At 34.8% G+C, this 27,426-nt stretch overlaps 1 protein-coding gene across 4 annotated transcripts in view; it reads left to right on the top strand.

Moving 5' to 3' along the window:
- The window catches only part of SWT1 (SWT1 RNA endoribonuclease homolog), an 82,699-nt gene that overhangs the window by 53,204 nt on the left and 2,069 nt on the right, over positions 1-27,426 (top strand). For all 4 annotated transcript variants that reach the window (XM_015234777.3, XM_072948539.1, XM_072948540.1 and 1 more), the window contains 2 exons: positions 12,630-12,696; positions 16,529-16,593. In XM_015234777.3, the coding sequence (XP_015090263.1) occupies positions 12,630-12,696; positions 16,529-16,593 (132 nt within the window). The remainder of the gene's footprint in view (positions 1-12,629; positions 12,697-16,528; positions 16,594-27,426) is intronic.

Raw genomic sequence — 27,426 nt, 5'->3', positions numbered from 1 at the left:
AATTTTATAATTCAGTGACTATATGTCTAGATTGATTAAGTTGCTCTCAAGATCACAAAAATCGTCTGCTTAGTATATAAAAATGACAAACCTTTGTTTGGAGTGAGTAATTAATTGGAGAGCCCCATGGCAAATTGTAAAGATAAGACAAATTTTACTTGCACGTTAATCAGAAACATTGTTAAAGATCTATGTGCTTAAAAGGCATCTCTACAGAGTTAACTGAACAGGTCATGTAATTCAGTTCTGAGGCATACTATAGATGTGTGCAGCTTCAACCTGAAATACTCAAAACAACAATGAAGTATGTTTTTGTGTCCATGAAGTAGATGATGAGCTGCCTGGTTTAGAAGCAGGGGAGAGGACGGGAGAGGGAGGGTAGGAATCGCAATCTGCCTAGATTTTATAATCATGTTTGTGTATTTCATCTTTATAAAATAAGGTTGAAATTTTTAAAAAGAAAAGAACCTGAAAATTGTAGCATTTGAATCCCCAAATATAACTAGATCATGAATAAGTGTGTTTATTTAATCACTTGGTCTAACATGTGAAACTTTGTATTTCTGTGTCAGTTTCATGAACTCTAGATTTCTAGCTCAAGTAGCCTTAGATGAAGTGGTTGAAATAATGAAAGTTTTCTCAGTTTCATGTTTTGAATCTTACGGGGGGCGGGGGGTGGAGAAAGGGAGAGGGAGTTACCATCCCTTATAAATAACTTGGCACATTTTGTACGGGAGGGAATTTTTTATGTGAAGAGGTATCTCTTAAGTTTAGGTGATTTTTTTTCTAGCTGTCATGCTTGGTTTGGTTGTTTTTAAATATGGAATAAGTGAAGTGCCAACTGTGCACTGGGCACGATCATATTCTGGATGAACATTCACTAGTGATCGCAGAATGTGATTTTGGAAAATGAGACTTGTGCTTGAGATTTAGGAAAGGAAGATGATTAATTTTTATCATCTTCAAATGCTTTAGTAATCTTCAACACTTTGGTAACCTCTGTTACATTCCTGTGGCTTTGGTTTGAAATACTTTATAGAGCTGTGTTTCTAAGACAGAATCATGAACTTTGGGATTTGTGTGTGTGTGTCATTTACATACACATTTTCTTATTAAGCCTCTAAAAAAGAATTTTCCTATTATTCTCTTACCCCATTTTAACATAAGAATAAGACATATACTGGTACAACCATACATGGTTCCTGAGAAAAGGAATCCTACAATCACAGCAGCTTTTATATCTGCTGATGATTTAGTGGCTTCAGAGTGTGGAGTTTGTACTTGAGCAAATATTTTATTAACTTAATACTGTATGTTTTGAAAGCTGACCTTCTGAGTTTTAGGAATGTTATGTAGAAAAAGTCATCCTTCAGTTAATACAAAGATAACTCTCTTTAGGCTCTTTTATAGTAAGTTAATTGTTGATGCAAAAGTTTTCATGAGAGCTATGTAGAAAATAAAGACCTTAGAAAGTGACTTTCAAATCGTACATCTGAAATATGTGTAGTTTGCTGTACAGGAACCATACCACAATAAAAGTGTTAAAAAAAAGTGACTTTTCAGCATCTCAGCTCATTGCAGTGTGCAAGATTTTCAGCTGTTGATAAAAATTCTCCTTACCTGGATTGGAGAGGTTTGTCCATGTTTAGATCTGACCTACTTTCTTTGAGGCTTGGCCTTTGTACCCTTAGATAATTAGAGTTCACCTGCCCTCCCCCGTCAGGTTTCTACAACTCTCCAGGTATCACTGCATGTCTGTGTCAGACTTGACACACCACATGTCCTGTCCACCACCAATACATCAGTAGCTGTGCTGAGTAAGATAAAATAATACAAGCTTTTATTTAAAAATGAAAAGATGCAGTTGCTTCACCTCCCCTGCCACCATTTTGTACATAACTTTTTCATAATTTGATAGTCAGCTAAGATTTTGAACACTTCTAGAACAGAAACTTCTCTTTACTTACTTTGTTTTACTTTTCTGTATCTAGATATATACCTATATCATGCATAGTAGATGGTTAAAAAAAAGGGCGTATTGAATGAGTGCGTTACAGTCTGTCTGGTGGAAAGCAACTTCTTTTAGGGCTGAATGCTGCTAAGATCACTACATTACGACAGGTGAATAGGTAACGTAGAGGTTCAGAATAAGACACAGGAGAGAGAAGTGCAAGCTAATAAAGAGTAAAGAGTAAGAAAAGCAGGAGGAAGGAGAAAGCCTGGAAGAAAGAGACTGAGGAGATAAAAAAGGTATTTATGTCTAAAACAGATGATGGAGCCGCCAGTAGTTTGCCCAAATGGCTCTTGGGGTGGTCCCATGTTATCCTTTCTTGTTTAATCCTGGCCTCTCTATATCAACTATTTAGATTAGTGTTAGTAGAAGGAAAGATGAGGTCTCCTGGGAGTGATTGAGACTTACAGAATATAAGCAGGCATTTCTCATATAAGACATAGAATGTCTCATATGAAATCTAGACAGTTATTTTATAAGGAAAAGCTTTTTGTGGTATCTTGATAAACACTGCTTTAACTTAACATTTATATCGAATATTATATGTAAAATAATAAAGTTTATGTTGAATTAGCTGACAGAATAGGTGGCACCCAGATATCAGTCTGACTGAATTAATCCAGCACCAGCTGATTTGTTTTCAACGTGGCTCTTTAATGCTGCTGAAGATAACAGATCACTCATGACTTGTTTTTTAGAATAAGTAGATTTCATTTTATATATTGAAGCCCTTATCTGCTTCCTAGCATTTGTAATTCAAGAACAGGAAATAAAGACCTTAATTTTTATCCTAAATATCAGCAATGTGAAGCCATAATCATTCCTGCTTCCCTTAAAGCGTTTCTAGGTGTCGGTGTTCTTCCGTTTTAGTCAACAAAATCTAGTTTGGGATGACAGAGTTAATTATTTCCCATCATAAACTTCTTGATCACACTAGAATCAGGCAATCAAGTATAATATGAAGAGTACTTTTTAAAGATAACAAGTGTCTTAATGTGTGCACATAGAGTTGTTTTACTTAAAATCAGTACTTTAAAATTTCCTTTTTGTTTTGTAGCTGGTTTCTTCTACCTAGTGATCTACTGATCTAATATTTGATTAAAATTCCTTGCTATTAAGTCATGTTAAGAAATGCCGTATCTCTTGACTCCTTTTTAATTTTTTCCATCTCTTTATTCCTTATGCTGTATTCTGAATAATTTCTTCAGATTTATTTTCTGATTCATCAGTTATTTTTCTACCAATGTTAATAGTTGTATTTAATCTTAAAATATATAATACCTTCACATTGCTTAAAAACAATTCAAAAAGATATACAGTGAAAATTCTTCTTTCCCCCTCTTACCTCAGATTGTCCTCTTCAAGGACAACTAATATTAATCAATATAGACTCTGCCATGTTTATAATTTTGCTTATACTGCCTCTTTTAAAGAGAGATTAGACTGTGTGTTCTATAAGGACAAGAACTGTTTTGACTTTTGATATATCCCCACCTCACACAGAGGTTAAGGTTTAATAAGCAATCAATTAGTGCAGAAATAGAAAGAAACTACCTGGTCACCTGGATCTTAACACCACAGTTACATAGTTGTAGATACAGAGTTCACCCCCAAATTTGCAGGTTTAGGAATTTTATTTTACCAGTTTACTGAAAACTTACAAGACTCGTAGTAACCAAATTTAGAAGAGAGTAAACTGATATATCAGTGCTCATTTATTTATTTACATTGAAATCAGCAACTGCTAGCTGAACCAAAATATTTATAAGTTAAGTGGCTCCTGGAGGGAAGTTTACACTGCAAACTAGATTACTACCAAGTTTTGCTGACTGCTAGGGACACTGACCTTAAGCTAAAGTAATCTTTTCTTCTCTGGATTTTTATTTGCCGAATAGTCAGGTCCGTCTTTCCCCTATACAGGGATGTTCTTTTTCTTTAATCCCCTTTTCTAAGCTCTGTGCAGACTGCTACTTTTTGTCATTTATGCCAACCTAATAGTTATCTGGACGTGTCGAAACACAGCTGGACAGATTTCAGTGTTTACATTGCTTAAATTACATTCCTATTCCCCTACGGAGATATTTTGATGACTTTGATTAAAATTGGATGATCACTAAGGCTCTATCAGTAGCCTATTCGCAAACGATCTCTTGGGGTGGATGTTAATTTCCTGTGTTGCATATCCAGAGGCATTTCGTATAGTGGGTACGAAAGTGGTCACTAGAGCCATCTTCCCTGGGTTCACATCACTGCTGTCTTACTTCCTAGGTTTCTGACAGGCGCAAGTTTCTTAAAACCCTTGTTCCCAGTTTCCTCAAAAGTGGGGAAGTAATAGTATCTTCTCACAGGATTAATGAGAAAATGAAAATACATAAGGCACTTAGAACAATTTAGAACAACATGTGGCAAATAGCATATAAATAATGACTACTGCTGTAGTTTTGCTGTTGTTATAGTAAGAGGTTTATATTTAAGAAAAAATTTTTTTTTCGCCTTGGTTCTAAATTGTGAAGGTATACTCTTATTGGAAACCATATCCCCTGTGGACTGACTATAGGATTCTTACCCAGAATTGCAGCATTACCTTAGATTACTGTCTTTCCCATAACTGATCCTGTTCCTAATCCTTTTACTACTTTTCTATGTTAATATCCTTTTTTCCTGCTGTTAGCAGCATGTCTGGTTGCAGCATTAACTCCTGAATGCCTGACTGTTGTGGTCATCTTTTAATTGGCTTTCTTGCCTTTAGGCTCCTTTGACAATTCTTTAATCTCCTTAAATAGTTTTTTAATCATTTCATTTATTCCTTTGTTCAGAAGCATTTATTTTCTCTGTTTGCCTCCTGGTTCCAGATACAACCTTTCCAATTTGTCAGTCAAGGCTTTTGTCTACTTGGTCCTAGCATACCTTTTTAGTTTTGTATCCTCTGGTGTACTTATAGGTAAGCCAAATTAATTTTTTTGTGGTTTTCAAGGCAGGCTTTATGTTTTCTTAACTCTGAACCTTGAGACAGTTTCTTCCCAGAGCTTGGAATGACCTTAATATGTATGTCTTTTTCAAAATTTTATCCATTTGTCCAATCCCATTTCAGAAGCCACCTACTACATATAGACTTTACAATTTGTTTGTATTAAATCTTTAAGGTTCTTAGCACATATTGCCTCATATTATAAATATTTGCAGATATTTTATCTCTGGTCCTAAATTGTGAACCTCATGAGGAAGCGACTGATATCTTATAGCCTTGGTATTCCCCAGATACCTTGCATGTTGCTTTGAACCCAATACTATTTAATAATACTAGCATGTGACATTTATTAAGTGGTTAGTGTATCCCAGTCACTATGCTAGGATCTTTACCTATATGATCCTATTTAATTCATTCAAAAACCCTCTCAGGAGGTGCTGTTGTTATCGAGGCCAGGCTCGTTTGCCTGTCCCACAGCAAGCCAAATGCTGAAGACACCAAGGTTTGCAGCAGAGAAAGGGTTTATTCACAAAGCAACCAGGTGAAGACATGGGAGAACAGATCTGAAATCCGCCACTCTGAAAGCGAGGGGCTTGGGATATTTTTGAGAGAAGAGTAGAGGGTGGTCGGAGGTGCAGGGAAAGGTGACTGGAGGCAGGAAAAGTGGGAGGTAATGCTGTTCTTCTCAGGCGTTTCTGAACTACATGCTTCTTTATAGGATGCATGTTCAGAAAATGGCAGCATTAGCATGATTTGAGGGTGGAGTTTTGGGCCCTCCGATGTCAAAAGGTCATCCACTGGAAAGCAAGTCTATTCTGCACAGACTAATTGGCCACATTGGTTCCACCCATTTTCAGCCCATTTTGCTGTGTTACAGAGGAGTTTTTAACAAGCTGTTCCCTTATCTGCTGTTTCTGTAAGACAAGCTCAGGAATTTCTGTTAGTCACCAGTGTCTGTTATACCTATGGGGTACTTTTTCAGGATGGGTTGTTTTTTTTTTTTAACCCTACAGGGTAGGGTTTCACTATTACACCCATTTTACACATGGGGAATTAGGATCACAGGGGTTACACCATTGCCCAAGGTCACAGTCTGTAATCGGCAGAATGACTTACTGATGCTGGTCTGATTCTAGAGAACTCACTTTTAAATACACTAAACTTTCTGACTGAAAAAAATGCTTTAAAGTTATATTCAAGAGGTATTTTTTGGTTGGTTTCATGGAACTGTGGAAAATTTCTAAATTTAATTTAAAAGAATATTATATGACTGACAAAAATAGAAAATGTCTTTACCTTAGAAGGATATTCACCTTCATCTGTTTTTCTTCCTTTTATTTTTCTGAGAGAATGAGTCCACTTATCATGGTTGAAATGAATATCCAAAAAAAGATTTCCATCGGTAGATGGTCTTGTCTTAAAAGACAGATGTTAACGGATAGATGAAACAACTGGGATAATAAAAGCAGGAAAGAGAACTCTATCTGAAGTGGTCTTGCTGACTGTTAACACTATGTAATTTGTAAGAGTGGTTAAGACCTGTCTTGAAGCTGGAATAAAAATTTCCATTTTATGGAATGGCCAGACTAGGCCAAGACTAAGTTAGCATCTGTGTACCAACACAGCAGGTCATTCATAAAAAAAAAAAAAAAAGGCAAACTAGTTGTTTTGGTACATTGAAAAATATTTGTTTGAATTTTTTACTTTGAAATGGTTTGGATGCATATTTTAGAAATGCTTTAGAATTTACAAAGCATAGTTGGGTTGGAAATAGTATTTCTTAGATCGGGAAGACAAAAGAAAACAATGCTTATTTATTTTAGAGGGTGAGTACACATGTCTAGAAGTCTAGAAGATTGGTTTGTGGAAGCGCTGGTGAGGCAGATTTACACTGGAGAGCTTTGGCACTCGGCTGTTTATGCTAAGATATGGTAAAGGGGCTTTAGCATTGGATTTTCCTGGACAATGGACCCTTCACTTCTGGAAGGGCTATGTCTTCTCTTGGCCCTTTGGTTCTGTGGAGGGGGGAAAACTTTGATTCTGGGTGTTACTGCAGATCAAAATTTTCTCCTCTGCACATGCTTATGCTGCATGACTTGTGGTTTTGTTCTGTTGTAACTGAAAAACCACTCAGTATCTTGTTAGACACAGAACAGGGCTAGTTTGGGCTGGTTCAGCAATTACAGTCTCAAAGAGATATTTGTATACCCATGTTCATAGCAGCGTTATTCACAGTAGATAAACCACGGAAGTAACCTAAGTGCCCATCAATGGGTGAATAAACAAAATGTGGTATATCCACACAATGGCATATTACTCAGCTTTAAAAAAGAAGGAAATTCTGACATATGCTACAGCATAGATGAACCCTGAGGACATTACACCAAGTAAAATAAGCCATGTAATTACTTTTTAAACTAATCTTTAATTTTCTTCAAACATGCAAAAACTATTTAAAATATTAATGTAAAACTGCCTTGCCAGCAAGGAACATAATTTATTCAGTTCTGTGGGATGTAAGTTATAATTTATAAATATCTGAGAATATGCTCTCTCTTCTTCTGGATTTCTAGAATTAAACTTGAATATTCTAGACTTATTTCCCCATCCCTGAGTCTGCTTTATTTTTCCTATATAGGAGAAAATTTTTATTTGAATTTTTAAAATCTCAATTTAAAAATTAGTCCATTTTAACACATTATTTAACTTTTAATTTTAGTCAAGTTATTATATTAACTTTTGTTTCTTTTAGAAATTTTTGAGTGGCATAGTCATTTTTCTTTTTCTTGAAGAGATACATTGATATTTAATATTGGATGAGATGGAAATGAAATTTGTTTAATTCAGATTAACTAACTTCCTCTGTAACTTTGGGAAAGATATAACAACTTCAGAGATTTAGTATTCTAACATACACAAACTAGTTTGCCAGAAGGCAATAGAAGAGGTTTGATAGAAGGCAAATTAAAGAGGTGGGTTTTTTTTTTTTTTGCTTACTTATAAAAATCTGGAACTATTTTTTAAAAACATTATTTTATTTGATTTCATAAAATAGTTTAAAGGCAAGCAGATGTAGGGGTTATCCTTTTTATTAGTGGGAAAAGCTGGGCTCCAGTGTCAAACCAATAGAGACCACCACTCTGTAATCTTGGGCAATTTTTTTTTTTTACAGTTCTGATCCTTGGTTTCTACGTCTGAAAAGTGGTTTTGGTAACAGCTAGTATTTATTGACATGTGCCAGGCATTGTGCCAAACACTTTATTACTTTAGATGCATTTAAAATTTAGTTCCTTTAATAACTTTTCTTGATCAAGGTAACTTGATCAAGGTCACATAACTGAATTCAGTGTTAAAAGGACTAGAGATGATATATATAAGCCATGTCAAACTTTGAGGAAGTGTCCATTGAGACACTGTGTATCACTATTGAAGCTGTTATAAAAGAAACCAAGTACTGCTTTCTCCTCATTTCACAGGTGAGGAGCTGGAGTGCAGAAAAGGAGGCAGGTTGGTTAGACTTGATTTGTAAATAATCTGTGAGCTGCAGATTAAATCCTACTTCAGTCTGTTCCCCAATTCTGATTCCAGAATTCTCAAGTGAAATTTCAAGATTATAACAACTTAAAGACAGGCAACCATGTCATGTAATTTTTTTTTTATATTCTGTACCTCTTAGTATCATATAGATTTGAGAAAATAGTATGCATTTATATATACTTACTGATGGTTATGAATTTCTCTTATAAATTTTTATTTATAAATAAAAAATGATCATTTTTTTTCTAAAGGCTAATTCTTTCTATTTTTCTTTTTAAAAGTTGCCATTGAAGGGTAATTTTAGAACTTTCATTCTAAGAGTCTTTTGTCTTTGTGCTGGTATTAAAAAAAAAGAAAGAGAGAGAAAGAAAGCTATAGAGAAGGCTGACCTCTCAAGAATTTTTGTGTGGGGAATTACTAAGGCATGAAAGTCCATAAACCATTTTTCTCCGTTTTATTTTTTATGTGTTTTCAACAAGCTGTACTTCTAGCTAGTAAAAGTTGGCAATTTTTTTATACCAGGCCAAATTCCATTCTCATAAACTCAGAGTTCATTGGACATAATGAAGTCTTAATTCAACCCTAAGTTGAGTGTATTTTAATAAATATTATCTATTCTATTTGGGGCTCAGTTTACCTCAAAAAATTTTTTTAGGAATAACAAATTTTATAACAAATCCTATGATGTATATCTTTGTTTTTAAAAATAGCATGTGCAGTTTTATTCTGATCATAACAGTAATACATCTGTGAATGATGCTGACATCCCAATTTACACTTTTTTGTTAGAATATAATTCTGTGATATTTTGTCAAATAATCAAGTATTTAAATTTGGAGCAAATATCTTCTTTCCTAGAGACTTAAAATTTCTGTGTTTTTATCACAGGAATAATTTGTAAACTTGTTTATTTACAAGTAGCAGTTTAAAAGTTGGGAGAATAGGCTGTCAAATGGATAAGAATGAGATGTTTTTTCTTCCTTCATTATCTTCCTGTGCTTGATAAGGAGTTTTTTTTCTTTCATATGCTCTTTAGAGCTATGATTCTTTGGTCTACTCTGAATCTTTCTTTTTGTTCACTGATGTATCCAAGTGCTTAGCTCATGTAGGTCTCACATATTTGCTGAATGAGAGAATAAAGGTTCTCTGTTCTGATCTGGGCATCTTTAGTGTGCAACTTGGTTTTTTATTTTCCAAATACATTGTGAGGTTTAGCCATTATCCACCAGAATTTGTCTCAACCACTGGACCCTGTATTGTAGTATGATATTATTTATAGTGATAACTATGCTTTTGTGATGATGAGAGAGAAAGAACTTACAGACAGAAAACAATGTAGTCCAGAAAGGCAGCTCAGTGGGGACAGGAAGTAGTTTAGTGTCTGCTTAGAGCCTGGGTGAGAACAGAGAATGACTGCAGATGGGCAAAAGGGGTCTTTTTTGGGTGAAGGAAATGTCCTAAAATTGAATTGTGGTGATCATTGTACAGTTCAGTGAATTTATTTAAAAATTATTAAATTTTTAAGAAATGAATGACTTATGGTATATAAACTGTACCTCTGTAAAACTGTTAAAAAAATAAAACCAGTTTTGGAGTTTAAATTTTTTTCATTTTTTTGCTAATTGGAAAACTAGAATTATGTAATTATTTTCTTTATTTCTTACTGTGGATGTGACTTATTGCTATAGATAAATAACTAATTTACTTAAAACCAATTTTTCTGCAAAGTATTTCAGGACAGAAAAGTGTAAACTTTGTTTCTAGCAAAGTATGTGCTTTCTTTTGTGATATCAGCTTGGAATATATAAGGCTCTTTCACAAAGCATCTTGTTTCATCTAATTTCCTTACCCTCTTTTATGGACAGTTTGAATTATTTTCAAAGCTATGAAGAAGAGTAGGCCTAAATTACTCCATGTTGTTGATAGTTTGTTTACACTAGGTTATAAAGTTGGAACACACTGTTTTTTTCCATTTCTTTTCTAAAAGATTGGTATAATTTACCTATATAGTTTTGTTCTCATTTTTAGAAACAAATTATTTATGTGCCCTCTTCAGTGTATTTATTCTGTGTCTTTTTTCTCTTTTTTTTGATTAAGAGATTATTTATATTTTAAAATTACTTGTTGGGAGAAAAACGTCCATAAAACTGGTATTCTTAGGCAGATTTTTATATATTCTTTTTTCAATTTTATCAAGTAGAATTGTTACAGTTTGACTGCACATATACAATATATTGCATCTAAATATGTATACACAACATACTGCACATTTTTTAAAGTTTACATGTATGTACTGTTCAGCGGTTCTAAGACGTTTAGAGCTTTAGCTTTTTAAACTTATATAGTTGTCAAAGGAATAAAGCTAATCACAAAATAAGAATTGATTCAAAAAGATACATACGCCCTGCTACTAACAGCAACATTATTTATAATTGCCAAGATATGGAAGCATCCCAAGTGCACATCAATAGATAAGTTGCAATGTATATATGTAATGGAATACAGCTCACCCATAAGAAAGAAAGATATTTTGCCATTTGCAGACTTTCTTTCACTTTTTTTTTTCCACTTCAAAAACCAGAATTTTACAACTGGCATAAACATTTCCATTGCATCAAAAACAACAAAATATCTAGAAATAAACTTACCCAAGGAGGTTACCTATACTCTGAAAACTGTGAAACATTGATAAAGGAAATTGAAGATGATGCAAAGAAATGGAAAGCAGATTTTTGTATATTCTTAAACATACTCTGTATGTGTGTCCTCTGAAGGAGTGTGGCCAATTTAAAAATTTGACTGTATCCTGAAAAATTATTTATAAAAGGTCTCTCACAAGTCTAATAAGGACCGACTTGTTTAAGGATGTATTTAAGGTTATTGAGATCAATTAACTCAAAAATCTGACAGTATCAAGCACTGGTGGAGATCTGAGGACCTAGAGACATTATTGTAATTAAAAAGCACTTGGAATTTAAGAATTAATTGAGGTGACTTGATTTCTCATAGTTAATCATCATGCCTTTATTCTGTGACTTGAAACTATTAGATGATGATAATAGTTGTTATTATTACTGTTATAATTCGTAGGTAAGTAGATAGAGCTTAATGTGTATCAGACACTGTTATAAAGACTTTACTTATAGTTCATTTAATTCTCACAATAGTCCTAAGATGTAAAGACCACTACCATCCTCATTTAACAGATGAGGAAAATAAAGTCACATAGAGCTCACCCAAGAACACAAAGAACCCAGCAGACATTGTTGCTCTTAACGACTATACTGTAATGAAAGGACTGCTTTCCTTTTCTTTTTCTTTCATCAAAATAAAAATCTTTATTTTGAAAGAGTTTAAAAATACTTATTATTAGGAAATAATTTACTTAATAAATTATTAATAATTTATTAATAAATTAATAATATACTGCTAGAAGGAGAAATATATTCTTCCATTTCCCCCTTAATTTTTATTTCTTCTTATTCCCATTTGTTCTGTTCTTATGTTATTTTTATGAATCAGGGTTATTTCCAACAATTTACATAGTCTTAATTACTAATAATTGTTCATAGACTGCTAGGCTGTTAGTTCAAACAGTATTATTTGAATTTAGTCACAAAGTCTTTTATTGGGATTTTTTTTTAATGTGTAACGTGTTTGATAGTTTGGTCAGTTGTCGGTTTGGATTGGTCAAACATTTCTGTGGGAAATCTTCAAGCTTTGTTTGCAGCTTAAAAGATACAGAGTGTAAATCTATTTCATGTTTCTATCTACCTTTTGAAAAAGCTGTTTCATTATAACTTGAAGTGTGAACTATAATTTCACATAGGAATTCTTATTGTTGTTGAATAATTGATGATATAAGTATTAATATAAGTAAATAATAATGTTTTAGTAAATTGATCTTTGTTGAATTAAGCTCATGGTTTTATAATTTTAGTTGATAAATAAAACCCAAAAAAGATTATAAATGTTTTAACAAGCTTATTATACAATAAGTTATCTCTCACATTATGAATATATCTTGGGAGAAAAGTTCAAGGTATTGTTTTTTTCTTAAACCATTCATCCATTCATTCCCCTCTTTTGTTTTTATTTTACTTTATTTTTTAGGATTTTGGCCCCCAATAGTAATTATCAAGATGTTGAGACCCTCTATAACTTCCTAATCAAGTATGAGGTATGAGAAATATTTTTAAAATGCTTATCATATTTCCACTATTAAACACATTTTAATATAAACATGATAGGAGTTCTCAAATGTAATGGAATGCTATTTAGTTGGTACTTGCTTTAAATTCTTGAATGCCACGGAAGTCTGACAGTGACATTCAATTTTTTTCTTTCATTCTCTAAGTAAAAACCTCTAGAAAGAGTTCTATAATAATACACTTTCTCCAGCACAGAGTTGTTTCTCATCAGGGGTGCTGTGGGCATTTCGGACAGGTCATTTCTTTATTGTGTGGAACTTTGCAGGATGCTTTAACATCCGTGCTTTTCAGATACTAAATGCCAGCAGCTCCCCTAGTCATTGTGACAACCAAATATATCCTCCCACTGTACCCAGCTCACATACCCAGATGTCCCCTGGGGAGGAAGAACCACCTCCGGTTGAGAACCACTGATTACTGAAAAGGAAAGCTATAATTTGGTTTCCTCCATAGCAGCAGCATATACCCTGGAATTAGAGCTCTGGTGAGGCTCCAGTATACTCTGTAAATTAACCTGAAAGCTTTCCTTGTGTCAATCCAAGAAAAGTATTCTGTTAATCTTCAGTTTCTGTTTGCCTAAAGTTCTTTGCTCGTGTTCCCATACATTCTTTCTTTTTAAATGTCTGTGTGTTTAATTTTTAAAATGCTGAAATTAAGGAGTATGACATATATTCAGGTGTCATTTTTCTTATGGAGTCAAATGCCTTTAAATAATGTTTCTTCAGTTTTATTCCTGGTTGGCTCTTTATTTAACTTTTTTATGCCACATGTTACATTAAGAACCTAGTGGCTAAGAACACAGACTCTGAAGTCAAACTACTCGTGTTCAAATATTGGTTCTGCCACCTGTTAACTGTATGCTCTTAGAAGAGTTATTTAATTATCTTTGTCTCAGTTGCTTCATCTGTAAAATGGGAATAATGTAAGTAGATAAATTACAGTTATTCTTTAAAGACTAAGTACTTTAATATATATAAAGTGCTCCAAACAGTACCAGACACACAGTAAGTGTTCGATAAGTCTTACCTACTTTATTTAAGGAATGAATGGTGTTTATGTGTACTTAAAAAAAATTAGCCTTAATACTATTTAACCACTTTATGTGATTATTGAGAAGCTTTTCTCTTTTGAGATGATTCATATGATTATTTCACTATACTTTCTGAATTTCAAATTCAATAAAAATATACATTTGGAAACAATGGGACAACTTTAAAACCTCATAGCCTGGAAAAACCTGGTTTATAGATCTTTTTGGGGTTTAGTGCTTTCTATTGCTGAGAACATTGGGAGAAAATACCCAACATATTATTTATAAGAATAGGTGGATCTGAGTCTCAGATTTTTAGAGTTATTTCTCTTAGTAGAACTTCCTCCCCAGTACCAATTACTACATTGGATATATTTGTCTCACATAAAGGACCGTCTAAATTTTTTCAGATGTTTGGCTATTTTTATATTTAACCTCTGCCTTCTGTTCTTGATTTTTTTAAGAATTAAAAATAATGCAGCCATTTCTAGTATTTGGCATTCACTATAAATAGTACAGCTAAGAATTAATGACACCGATTTCATAATCAATTTGCAGTCACAACTCTAATGTTTACTGACAAAGACATCTTTCAGCTATCTGTTTTCTGGAAATTAAAATTGTGCACTTAAGCATAGGAATGATACTTAATAGTGGAATTTAAAGTGTCCCAATAGGAGTGATTAAAAATGTCTTGTTTCAAAATTAATGAATGTGATGAAATGGTACATTTCCAGCTAGAACCTGTGATGTAGTTCAAGAATTTGTGCTTCAGTTGTCCTTTGTTAGTGGTAAATGAACTGCCTACTTGATGCCATCTACTATAACCTGGAGCCATGTCGCACGTTATATACCCCAGCTGTGTTCTGGGATAAGTATCCAAATGTATGTATGTAGATTGTTTTTAGAACCAAAGATAAATCTAGATACTTTTGCCCCTAAAAATCTACTAATGGCTTAAGGAACTATCTTGTATTCATATTACATCAGGTTTAAAATCAGTACTTCAGCTGTTTTTTCTCAACAGTTGATTGAGAACAGATTATTCCTGTGATCTTCTGATCAAAGATCTGCAGGGTTGATTGTTGCCATTTGCTGGCCTGAGTTTGGATACATTAGAGGTCCTAGTATGCTGGAGCAATAGTGACAATACCAAAGGCCCTTGAGACCAGGGCAAAACACAGGAAGAGATAGGAGTTGGACTGGTTGATAATTGAACTCTAAATGTATATTTTAGAACATTTTTAGAAGATTCTTTTAATAAAAATTATAAAGTACCCAAAATTAACCATGTTATATAGTAATTTCATGAATCACTAAATATAATATTAAATATATAATTGAATAACATTAAATATATAAAAATAGATAATCCTAATTTTAAGTAAAAAATTAGGATTATATACATTTCAAATGTTATTATTTTAAAACTATGTGTTGTTAACCTTTAGTGAATGAAACATTTCCTGTACAAATATGGTGAATTTCTTAAGAAAATACTGAAGAAACTCATGGAACTTCGCAAATAAACAATACCCTAAACTCTGTAGAAGACTTTCATGATGTAAATCTTTAAAGTAGCATTAATTACATCAGGGTAAGAACATTTTTCTTCAGCAAAAAATGCATATGGTTAATAAGACCTTAAATATTTTTTAAAGTAAATTGAATAGTCTCTTTTCATGTCCCTTTGTTCATCAGAATTTCTGAAAATTTAGGCATTATTTCTTGAGTAATATGATAAAAAGAATTTCCCTTTATAAGCTTCCAGATTCTACCTTGCAAATAAGTAGAATATAGCCTAAATCAGTAGTAAATCTCAAGAAATACAGGATTCCGTCACCGTTCTCCACGTTAAGTTTCTGTGGTTGAAGGACTTTTATGTTTATAGTATTGTAAATTATGTCTCTGAATTATAATAGATATTTATGAACTTAAACATATTACTTTAAATATTTAGACTGATAGTCTGAAAAATATATTTCTTTAGAAAATATCTATAAATCAAGCTGTCGTAAACAGACAGATCTTTTCACACAGTTAATTACCTTAGTATTTACAAGACAGGTGCTTCAACCAGCTAAGCTATGGAGCCTGACTACCTTAGTATTTAAATAAAAGTTATTCAGTAATGACTTTCAGAAGGGTCAGCCATAATATTCAGATGTTGTTAGAGTTGAATATTTAACTTTTTCTTTCAGCTTGAATTATTTCTAGTGTTTAGGAAATAAATAAAATGTGGCTACTCCTGTTTACAGTAGTCTACCTACGTGACCCCAAATCTGCTCCAGCCCTTTAAGTGTAAACTGTTTTGAATTTTTAAAAATAATTTATTTACTTTTCCTGGAAAATAAATGTTGAATAAGTACACTAGAAATCTTTTTAGAGGCTAGGCTAATTGATGCATGAATCTGTTGATAAGAGCCAGTAGTAGTGGAATTTACTGTTTTACGGAATGCACATTTTTTTCTGTCCATTTGATCTACAAAGTGATTATTGCTTTGTTGAGATTCCCACTAACATCAGACTCATCTCACTTCTTCCGGTTCTGTGAACAGATTAAGTTGTAACGATAAGACTAATATTTTTACACATGGTTCAGTTTAGCATTATGGTCACTGAACTTCTGATGGTTACTATTTAGTCCTTTCTATGCAAAAACTAGAAACTTGACATTCTGCTCCCTCAGAATATGGGCCATTGTAATTTTGCTCTTACCACTCATTTGACTTTATGTGCATTTTTAATAACTGTATCTTGGTTCTTTTCAGGTAAATAAAAATGTCCAATTTACTGCCCAGGAACTTTATGAGTGTGTTTCACAGACTGAGTATCGGTAAGTCATCTCTGTGTAGATGTATCAGTGTAACAAGCTTTTACCATATACAACACCACTTGCTCGGGGTGCTGAAGGGTTCTTTTCATGTCTCCATTACTCTGTGATTTTTTTGATCCTTTGAGGTATGAAATATTTCATACATACACAAGAGCTATGTATGTGTATGTACATACATAGCACATTTAAGGTTTAAAGTGGTTCAAGTGGCTCTCAAGTTTTGGGGCATTAAGAGTACTTTAATTTTTAAAAAATATTGAAGACCCCTAAGAACTTATATGGGTTGTATCTATCTCTATTTGCTGTATTAGAAATTATAATTGAGAAATTTAAAAATGTTCATTTAAAAGTAATAGTACCTAATTAATTACATGTTATGATGAGTAACATAAAATTATGAAAATAATGTTTCCCAAACAAAATATTACTATCAAGAGTGGCATTGAACATTTTTGCATATCTCTTAATGACTGGCTTAATAGAAGACAGATGGGTTCTTGTAGCTGCTTTTGCATTTAGTTTCTTTCAATAATCCCATGTTATGTATTGGTGGAAAACTATTGTACACTCTCATAAGACTGAGAATTCAAAAGACAAATCACGTCTGAGTCTTACTATGAAAATAGCTTTGCCCTCACAGACCTTTGAAAGAGTATATTTCCCAGACTATGTTTTGAAGAACAACTGGTGTAAAGAATATTCATTATGCCTTTCATTCAGTTGACAAAATAGACCTTTACCCACCCCTGTTTCTTTCCTCCCTTCCATCCTCTCTCTAGGGGAAGATATATATAAATAAATGTATTTAAAATTGTTTTATAGCATTCATTAGTAACAAGAAAAAATAGTGTAAATCTGATTCTTGTATACACAGGGTATAGGTGTGAAGCCCTCCAATCCTGGGCCCAGGCAAACAGATTCATGAGGGGCAAAAACCCACTTAACCCTTTCAGGGTTGCTCTGCAGTCAGCCTACCCCAACCCATATTCTTTTTTAATTCAACATTGAGATTCATCCATGTTGACGCATGGGGCAATAGTCAGTTTACAGTCAGTTCTATTATAACATGACATATGTGTTCCTAAGTATCATTACTGCACTATGCAAAACCATGCAATAAAAGCCACAGATCTTATGGGGAAAATGGAATTGGGGGTACATCACTCAAGAACTTAATAAGGGACAATGTTACAAACAAAGGTAGGAACCTAATCAAAACAGTATCACAGTTATACACATGTTAAATGGTTAAGAAATATATGTAAGTGCCATAAATTAATCTAATACTTTACCTTGAGAAGGACCTGAAGTTTGCTTGCAGAAGTGGTCATAGGAAAAGTTGCAGCTTGTGGGTTAGTGCGATGTGGTAGAAAGAGGGTTATCTGAAATTGGATGTAAAGTTGTAACACCAAATGTGAATTCATGTGGCTCTTAGCACAGGGAAACCTGAGGTGGCTGGTATAGGTTTGAAATGTGTGCATTGTATATATTCCTAAGCGTTTTGTTCAGCTGGGTGCAGTTTTCTCTGTTCATGTAACATTTCTCACTGCTGAAATCCTGTATGAGAAAATGTGAAATTTTTTTTGCGTGCTCAAATTGTTCCTTGATGTGTCATTGGTGTTGCAACAAATTCTTGTGTTCAAAACAAGAGCTGCAGCAGAACTGAGTGGAGAATATGCCACTGTATCACTAAGCCAGTTTGACATGTATAATTTGCAGGTATATTTGGGTAGCTACAAAATTTTATGAGCAGGCATAGTGACAAAGTTAACTATCAAGGTGTTTGTACTGTTAAAACTCTAGATTGATAAATATATTTGATATCAAGACCCTAGGATTGATAATCACAAATGTTACTAATTACAGCTATGAAATTCACTCACTCATTAGATTAAAATAAGTTTCCTAAGAAAATCTGAAGCCAGTGGGGCCTGCATCATCTGTTGTAGCTGAGGGTAAAAATGACTTTTTACACTAATCTTCAGACTATCAATCAGTGACACTCTTATTTATAGATCTTTACAGTTAAACTGCATTTAAAGGATTGTGTACATGAGATTTGTATCAAAAATATAATGTTTTCCAACCTTGGCCATATTTTTGAAGGTGTAGAAAGCTCAGTTGGAGGGCAGAGTCTTTTGCAGGATGGTTCCAATCAGATGTCTAAAATTATTTTGACTCCACCTACTGTTGAAATACTTAGGAGGTTTTTTTTTTGCAGGGTGGGGGGGGCTAAGAGCTGCAGGGGTAAAACTTGAATGTTCACAGTTAAAGTAATAGTACTTATTTTTCTTTTCTTTGTTTTCTTTCTATGTAATAATGCCAGGGATTTGAACTATAATAGTAATTAATAAGCTTCCCCTTATACCCCAAAAGGATGATTTAAAATATGTCTAATAGCTTAAATGCATTGAAAAATGGCAACTGCTGTTCCACAGACTTACAGTTAATAAGTTTTGTATTTGTTACTCTGTTGTTTGTTTTGAAATTGTTTGCCATATTTACAGTGAATGATACTACCCATATTAGCCTGTGGTGCACTCCACAGCTCACAATTTTCAAATAAGCTGCTAGAAGAGAGTTCGTCTGGTTTCAATAGTTCATACTAGACACAGAGCCAAATGCAATAGATAAAGGGTGGCAGAGTTTTCCTGTGACTCAGAGGTGAAAACAGAAGAGTGATTTAGCTTGGGAATGTTAAGGAAAACAGTTACTTACATTGTCTGAATTTGCTAGTCTTTGTTTTTGATTTATAAAGTGTTAGTTGTGAAGGAGGAGATTGTTGATGTGCTCAACACCGTATTTATTGCAATAGGGAGGAAATGAAGTAGCTCAAGAATATAAAACTATTTTATAGATTATAATAAAGCAAGTAATTGAGGTTTCAGATTGAAAGTAGCTATGATCAAAAATTGAATTCCATGACACAGTAGAACGTTGGTGTTTATATCTGTAAATCAGTTAGTGTTTTCTGTCTTCTGTAGTTTGTAGATCCTTTGTCGTAGCTTTTGCTCTTGCCAGTGGGGTCTGAGCGCTGCTTACCCTGAGAAGACGAGGAGTTTGCTTGGAAAATCCAGGATGGTAAATTAACTTGATTATCAAACAGATTACCAAACAGATATCTTGTGTGATATCTTCTGTATATGTGAGAAATGAGGAATAGTATTTGATTCACTTTGTTTGCCCTGTGAATTCTTGACAGAATGTTCTGACATGTTCACAAGACAAGTCTCTAAGGTCATTTTTTCTATGTGAAATGCACCTTAGTTTGTGACATCAGGTTCATAGAGTACTGGCATACCCAGGTAATACGCTGCCTAAGCCTTGCAGGTCAGGAGCTACCCGCTTTTCCTTGGGGCAAGTGCTTTCAGGAATTACTGTTTTCTGTTTCCTGGAATCAGCTCCATGGTAGTATCTTCGAGATTACATTAGAGCTGTGGCTCTTTATGTGTGGTTCCTGGGCCTTCGTGTCAGCATCACCTGAGAACTTGCAAGAAATGCAGACTCTAAGGCTCTAGCCCAGGCCTTCTGAATCAGACACTCTAGGGGTGAGCCCAGCAGTCCGTTTTAACAGTCCCTCCAGGACACACTGAAGTTTGAGAATCCCTGCATTTAATTAAGACCTAGACTGTCCAAGAAGCCTTAGACAGAAAAAAAACCTTATAAAAAAACAAATCTAAAAACTAAACTTAGACCTTTGATGTTTCTGCTTTAATTAGAAAAGAGTTACATTATTTTCAGTGTCTGTAGATGCAATATACTTTGCAGGAAATTTGACTTTGTTATCATTATTCGTGATAAAAGATATTACAAAATAAGCATGTATACTTTTTTCTTTTTTAAATTGACATTAAATTCATATAATATAAAATTAATAGTTAACCACTTTAAAATGTACAGTTCCGTGGCATTTAGTGCATTTGCTCTGTTGTGAAACCGTCACCTCCATGTGGTTCCAAGATATTTCTGTCACCCCAGTAGGACATTTCATAGCCATTACGCAATCACTCTCCGTTCTCCCCTCCCCCAGACCCTGGCAACCACTTACCTGCTTTCTGCCTCCGTGGATTTATCTATTCTGAATGTTTCTTACAAATAGAATCACACAACATACGACCTTTTGTATCTGATTTCTTTCACTTAGCATAATGCTTCTGAAGTTCATCTACAGTTGTAGCATGTATTAGTACTTCATTCCTTTTTATGGCCAAACAATGTTCCATTGTATGTATATACCACATTTGTTTATTCATTCATTGATGGACATTTGGGTTGTTTCCACATTTTGGCTGTTGTGAATAGTGTTGCCAGTTGTGCACAAGTATTTGTTTGAATTCTTTCAATTGTTTACAATTTTGGAGGGGGTTATATACCTGAAAGTGGAATTCCTGGGTCGGATGGTAATAATATTTAACTTTTTGAGGAACTGCCTGTTTTCACCATTTTACCTTCCTACCAGCAACGTACGAGGGTTCCAGTTTCTGCCCTCTCTCTTGACATTTATTGTGTCCCTTTCTTATTGTAGCTGTTCTGAGGAGTGTGGTGTTCTGTCTCCCTGGGATGTTTTATTTGTATTATTTCCTTAGTCACTGCTGATGTTGAGCGTCTTCTCATGTGCTCGTTAGCCAGTTGCTTTTCTTCTTTGAAAAGAACGTCTTTCTAAGGTCTTTGCTCATTTTTAATTTCTGTTGTTGAGTTACAAGAATTCTTTATGAGGAGTTTCCTCCAGGCCAGAGCCCTGTGTGCGATCTTTGAGACCTGCCTGACCGTCAGCAGTTACAAGGCTTTACTTGGCAGGCTCCGTGGAGGGAAGCTGCCCTCTCCGTGCCAGATTTGGTACGTAGGTCGCATATTATAGTCTTCCATGGGGAGCTGCAGGCAACTCTCAGGCCCTCTGCCGCTAGGCAGCCAAGCTCACTTGCGTGTCTGCATTGCTAGCCCAGGCAGCTCCATTTGGAGGCTTCCTTATTGGAGGCTTTGGCTGAGGCGCCCCCTAGTCACCTCTGTTGAGGCCTCTTTCTGAAGCCCTTGGCTTAGGTATTTTTCTCCACTCCGACTCAACGCTTTTTCTACTCCTGGCTCTTCCTCATTGCCGCGGTCTGAATGTTTGTCCCTCCTCCCCACCCCACCATCCCTTGCAAAATCATATAGTGAAATCCTGTTGCCCAGTGTGATGGTTTTAGATAAGATGGGGCCTGAGGGAGGTGATGAGGACGTGGAGGTGGAGCCCTCACGAATGGGGTTATTGCTTTTATAAAAGAGGCCTTTCACCAGAATGTGACCATGCTGGCACCTTGATCTTGGACTTCCCAGCCTCCAGAACCATGAGAAATATATTTCTGTTGTTTAATATCCAAGATGTGGGATTTGTTACAGCAGCCTAAAGGGACTAAGACACCTCTCTTCCCTCTCTTGGCCCCCTGGGTCCACAAAGAAGCAAGAGCCTTAGTTCAGAGCTCCCCAGCAGTGAGATGGTGCTCCGTGTCTGCGCTGCATCTCATCTGACCCTTGCCTGGCACTGCTCTAGGGGGAGAATGGAGCACTAGGGAGCCAGCACCTTTCATTTTGCCTTTTGGTTGCAGTGTGGTAGTAAATGAATAAAGTCTTGAATTGTTATTTTCAGTTTAGCTTATTGTCCTTATCAACTACCTTGACACCTGGCAGAACAGGTTATATGTTCTGGATATTAGATGCTTATCAGATATATAATTTCCAAATATTTTTTCTCATTCTCTAAGTTGTCTTTTCACTTTCTTGATAATATCCTTTGATACACAAAAGTTTTAGATCTTGATCAAGTTCAGTTTATGTGTTTTTTGTGTGTTGCTTGAGCTTTTAGTGTTATATCTAAGAATTCATTGCCAAAGCTAACGTCATGAAGATTTGTATGTTTTTTTCCTAAAAATTCTATAGTTTCAGCTCTTCAGTTAGGTTGTTGATGCACTTTGAGTTAGTTTTTGTATATGGTATGAAGCGGGGGTCCAGCTTTATTCATTTGCACGTGGATACCGAGTTGTCCTGGAACCTTTTGCTGAAGAGCCTGTTGTTTCCCCATTGAGTGATCTTGGCGCCCTTGTTGAAAATCCGTTGACCACATGAGTGAGGGTTTCTCTTTGGACTTTCAGTTCTATTCCATTGGTCTGTATGTCTGTCTTTAAGCCAGTACTACACCGTCTTGATTAAAGTTGCTTTGTAGTAAGTTTTCATAGATGGGAAGTTTGAGTCCTCTAAACATTGTTTTTCTTTTTCAAGATTTGGCTGTTTGGGGTCCTTTGCAATTCTGTGTGCACTTTAGGATCAGCATTTCCATTTCTGCAAAAAGGATTGTGGGGATTTTGATAAGGATTGTATTAAGTATGTAGATTGCTTGGGGGAGTATTATCATTGTATTAAGTTTTACAATCCATGGACATGAGATGCAACTCATTTAGTTCTCTTAATTTCTTTTGGCAACATTTTGTGGTTTTTAGTGTATGTGTCCTGTGCCTCTTTAGTTAAATTTATTTCTAAGTATTTTAATCTTTTTCATGCTATTGTAAGTGGAATTATTTTCTTCATTTCCTTTTTTAGGTTGTTCATTGTTAGTGTGTAGAAATGCAACTGATTTTTTGTAGTGTGTAGATCTTTTATTTTGCAACTTTGCTGAATTAGTATATTAGCTCAAAGTTACTGTTTTTGTTTTGTTCTGTTTTAACCATTTATTTACTTATTTTACAATATCATATTTTTAAATTGAAGTATAGTTGATATACAATACTATATGTTACAGGTATACAGTATAGTGATTCACAAAGTTTTAAAAGTTATACTCCATTTATAGTTACTATAAAATATTGGCTATATTCCCCATGTTGTACAGTACATCCTTGTAGCTTATTTTACACCTAATGGTTTGTAGCTCTTAATCCTCCCCCTCCATCCTGCCCCTCCCCCTTCCCTCTCCGCACTAGTAACCACTGGTTACTTCTCTACATCTGTGAGTCTGTTTCTTTTCTATTCTGTGCACTAGTTTATTATATTTTTATAGATTCCACATGTAAGTGTTATCTTACAGTATTTGTCTTCTGACTTATTTCACTTAGCATAATGTCCTCCAAGTCCATCCATGCTGTACACCAGAAACTAATACAATATTTTTAATCAACTGTACTTTAATTAAAAAGCAAGCAAACAAACAACCCATTTAAAACATGGGCAGAAGAACTGAACATTTTTCCAAAAGAGGAAATGCAGATGGCCAACAGAAATATGAAAAGTTGCTCAACATCAGTAATATCAGGGAACTGCAAATCAAAATCACAATATGATATCATCTCACACCAGTCAGAATGGCCATCAGCAAAAAGAACACAAATAACAAATGTTGGCAAGGATGTGGAGAAAAAGGAATCTTTGTACACTGTTGGTGGGAATGTAAATTGGTGCAACCAGTATGGAAAACAATATGGAGGTTTCTCAAAAACCTAAAAATAGAACCACCATATGGCTCCGCAGTTCCACCCTGGGCAAAAAAAATAAAACATTAATTCAAAAAGATGCATACACCCTGCTATTAACAGCAACATTATTTATAATTGCCAACATATGAAAGCATCCCAAGTGCACATCAATAGATAAATGGATAAAGAGGATGCAACATATATGTGTAATGAAATATATAACTCACCCATAAGAAAGAAGGATATTCTGCCACTTGTGGCCCTTCATTCACTTTTTTTTCACTTCAAAAACCAGAATTTTATAACTGGCATTAATATCTCCATTGCATCAAAAAAACAAAATACCTACAAATAAACTTAACCAAGGAGGTTACCTGTACTATGTACTATGAAAACTGTAAAACATTGATGAAGGAAATGAAGATGATACAAAGAAGTGGAAAGATATCTTGTGCTCTTGGATTGGAAGAATCAACATTATCAAAATGGCCGTACTACTGAAAGCAATCCACAGATCCAGTGCAACCCCTGTCAAAATACTCATGACATTTTTCACAGAACTAGAACGAACAATTTCAAAATCTATATGGAACCATAAAAGACCCCGAATTGTCAAAGCAATCTTTTTAGGTCTTTTTTTCTCTTTCTTTTTGTTCTCTTTTCTTATGGTTTGATAACTAGATAAGTTCCTTTAACATTTGTTGTAAAGCTGATTTGGTGGTGCTGAATTCTTTTAGCTTTTGTTTATCTGTGAAGCTTTTTATTTCTCAATCAAATCTGAATGAAAGCCTTGCTGGATAGAGTATTCTTGGTTGTAAGTTTTTCCTTTTCATATTTTAAATATACCGTGCCATTCTCTTCTGGCCTATAGAGTTTCTGCTGAAAAATCAGCTGATAACCTTACAGGAGTTCCCTTGTATGTTATTTGTTGCTTTTCTCTTGCTAATTTCAACATTTTCTCCTTATCCTTAATTTTTGCCAGTTTGATTACCATGTGCCTTGGTGTGTTCCTCTTTGGGTTGATCCTGTGTGGAACTCTCTGCTCTTCCTGGACTTGCGTGACTGTTTCCTTTCCCAACTTGGGGAATTTTTTCAGTTATTATCTCTCCAAAAATTTTCTCAGGTCCTTTCTCTCTGTCTTCTCTTTCTGGGACCTCTGTAAGGTGAATATTAGTGTGCTTCATGTTGTCCCAGAGTTCTCTTAAACTATCCTCATTTCTTTTCATTCTTTTTTTTTATTTCTGCAGTAGTGATTTCCAGTAATCTGTCTTCTAGCTCACTGATCTGTTCTTATGCTTCATTTAGTCTATTCTTGGTTCCTTCTAGTGTGTTATTCATTTCAGTGATTTTATTCTTCAACTTTGTTTGGGTCCTCTTTATATTTTCCAACTCTTTGCTAAAAACTTTGCTCTGTGCATCTATACGCCTCTTGAGTTCTCCAAACATCTTCACCATCATTATTTTAAACTCTTGGATAAATTGCCTATCTCCTCATCACTTAATTCTTCTTCTGGGATTTTTATCTTGTGCCTTGGCCTGAGAAATAATTCCTCTGCTGCCTCATATTGTCTGTCTTTCTATTTGTATTTTTAGGTAGTTCAGTTATGTTTCTTGACCTTGGAGAAGTGGCCCGCTGTGGGTGACGTCCTATGTGTTCCAGCAGCAGACTCTTCTATTGTCACTCAAGGGCCAGAGTCCTGCCAGTCCCATTGTAGAGTCTGGCCTGTGTTTGTGGATTCCTTCCATAGGCTTTGGGATTGTTGTTTTCTTATTTCTGGTATCTGCCCCCTGGTGGATGAGGCTGGACCAGAGGCTTTTGTGCAGGTTTCCTGGCAGGAGGCATCAGTGCCTGACGTCTGTTGGGTGAAGCTTGGTCCTGGACCTCTGGTGGGTGGGGCCCCTCATAGTTATTTTCTAGATTCTTTAGGATGTGTAAGTAGAGATAATTTTATATCTTTGTTTATAATTTTTATGCTTTTTCTTTCTTTTTATGCCTAATTGCTCTGGCTAGAACTTCTAGAACAGTGTTGAGGAGCAGTGGTAAAGATGGGCATCTTTGTCTTATTCCTGATTTTAGGTAGAAAGCTTTCAGTCTTTACCACTGAGTATGATGTTAATTATTACATACCATTTTTTATATTAGCACTACATTGTATCCTGTTTTTCCTTTGAGATACACATTGCAAATGTATAGAAATGTTCAGAGAGTTGTAAAACAAATATCTATTGTAGCTTTTTTTGTGTGTGCCTAGAAAGGATTTTGGAAAAACTGTATCAAGTATTGGAGTTAGGGCACTTAAATTCACACTACCATGCCATTGTGACAAAATTAGCTATGGAAATGAATCAGATAACTACTGGAATTATTTTTTAAATAACTTGATCAAATTTCCAGTTTTTTTGACCTGAGACTTGGCCAATGCAAGTTTGATACCCATAATAGGACAATGTAGAGAAACAGTGGCAGTTTTGCAGAAATCTCATGAGCAACATAGAATTATAGAACTAGAAGCAATCTCCAGTCTCCCAAGCTGTGCTCCAGAAAGGACTAGGAGTTGGGATTGTTTAGTTTGGAAAAGAGAAATAGGATCACTGTAAGACACAAAATATTTGTACTAATGGAGGAAAAAGGGCTATTTTTTGTTTTGTTTTAATTTAGGCAGGTAGATCAGATAGATGGGTTTTGTAAGGCCCAGTGTAATGGAAGAACGTTTTAGCAGTTAGGAGATATCAAAATATGTAATGGGCTTCCTCTCATCTCACCATCAAGAGGTGAAGCCAAGGTGAGAGGATTCCTTGGAGATGTTACAGGATGGCGGGAAAAGGTTAAGGCGCCCCACATCTCGTATTCTGCCATTCTACACATAAGCCATGGGGAAAAGGAACTCAAGAATTCCTGTCGTCATAGTCTAGTATAGACCAAACACACAATGAAAAAGACCTGAGACTTTCCTCAGCCAGCAATGACGATTTGCTGCAGGAAGCAAAATCTGTAGGTGTTAATCCCTTGTCAGAATGCGACTCACACAATAAAGAAACCAAATGCTTCTAGGATGACAAGAAGAGATCGAGCTCACCTCTCAACTTTGAGAGGAGGAAAAGAAAAGAAAGGGGAAAAAAGATACAGAAATAGATTAAAAGTCTAGTTACTAAAGGAGTTCTTTCTACATGTGGAATAAAAAAACAAGAACAGACATAGGGCCTGCCCTTCTTGTTTATCTCAGTTTTGAGTTTAGAAGAAAACATTTTACATCTCTTCGATTTTGGATCTCTAAGGATATTCTGAAAATCATTGTCTGAGTAGTTGTGAAGAACTGGCAACAACATAACACAGATTTTAAGCACTCTGAATATAGGAAACAGGACTAGAGTAACACAAAGCCAAAAGACAGGT

The sequence above is a fragment of the Vicugna pacos genome, chromosome 23 (assembly GCF_048564905.1).
Source record: "Vicugna pacos chromosome 23, VicPac4, whole genome shotgun sequence".
NCBI lineage: Eukaryota > Metazoa > Chordata > Mammalia > Artiodactyla > Camelidae > Vicugna > Vicugna pacos.
The sequence above is the reverse complement of the archived record's forward strand: the minus strand, read 5'-3'. Positions and strand labels throughout refer to the sequence as shown.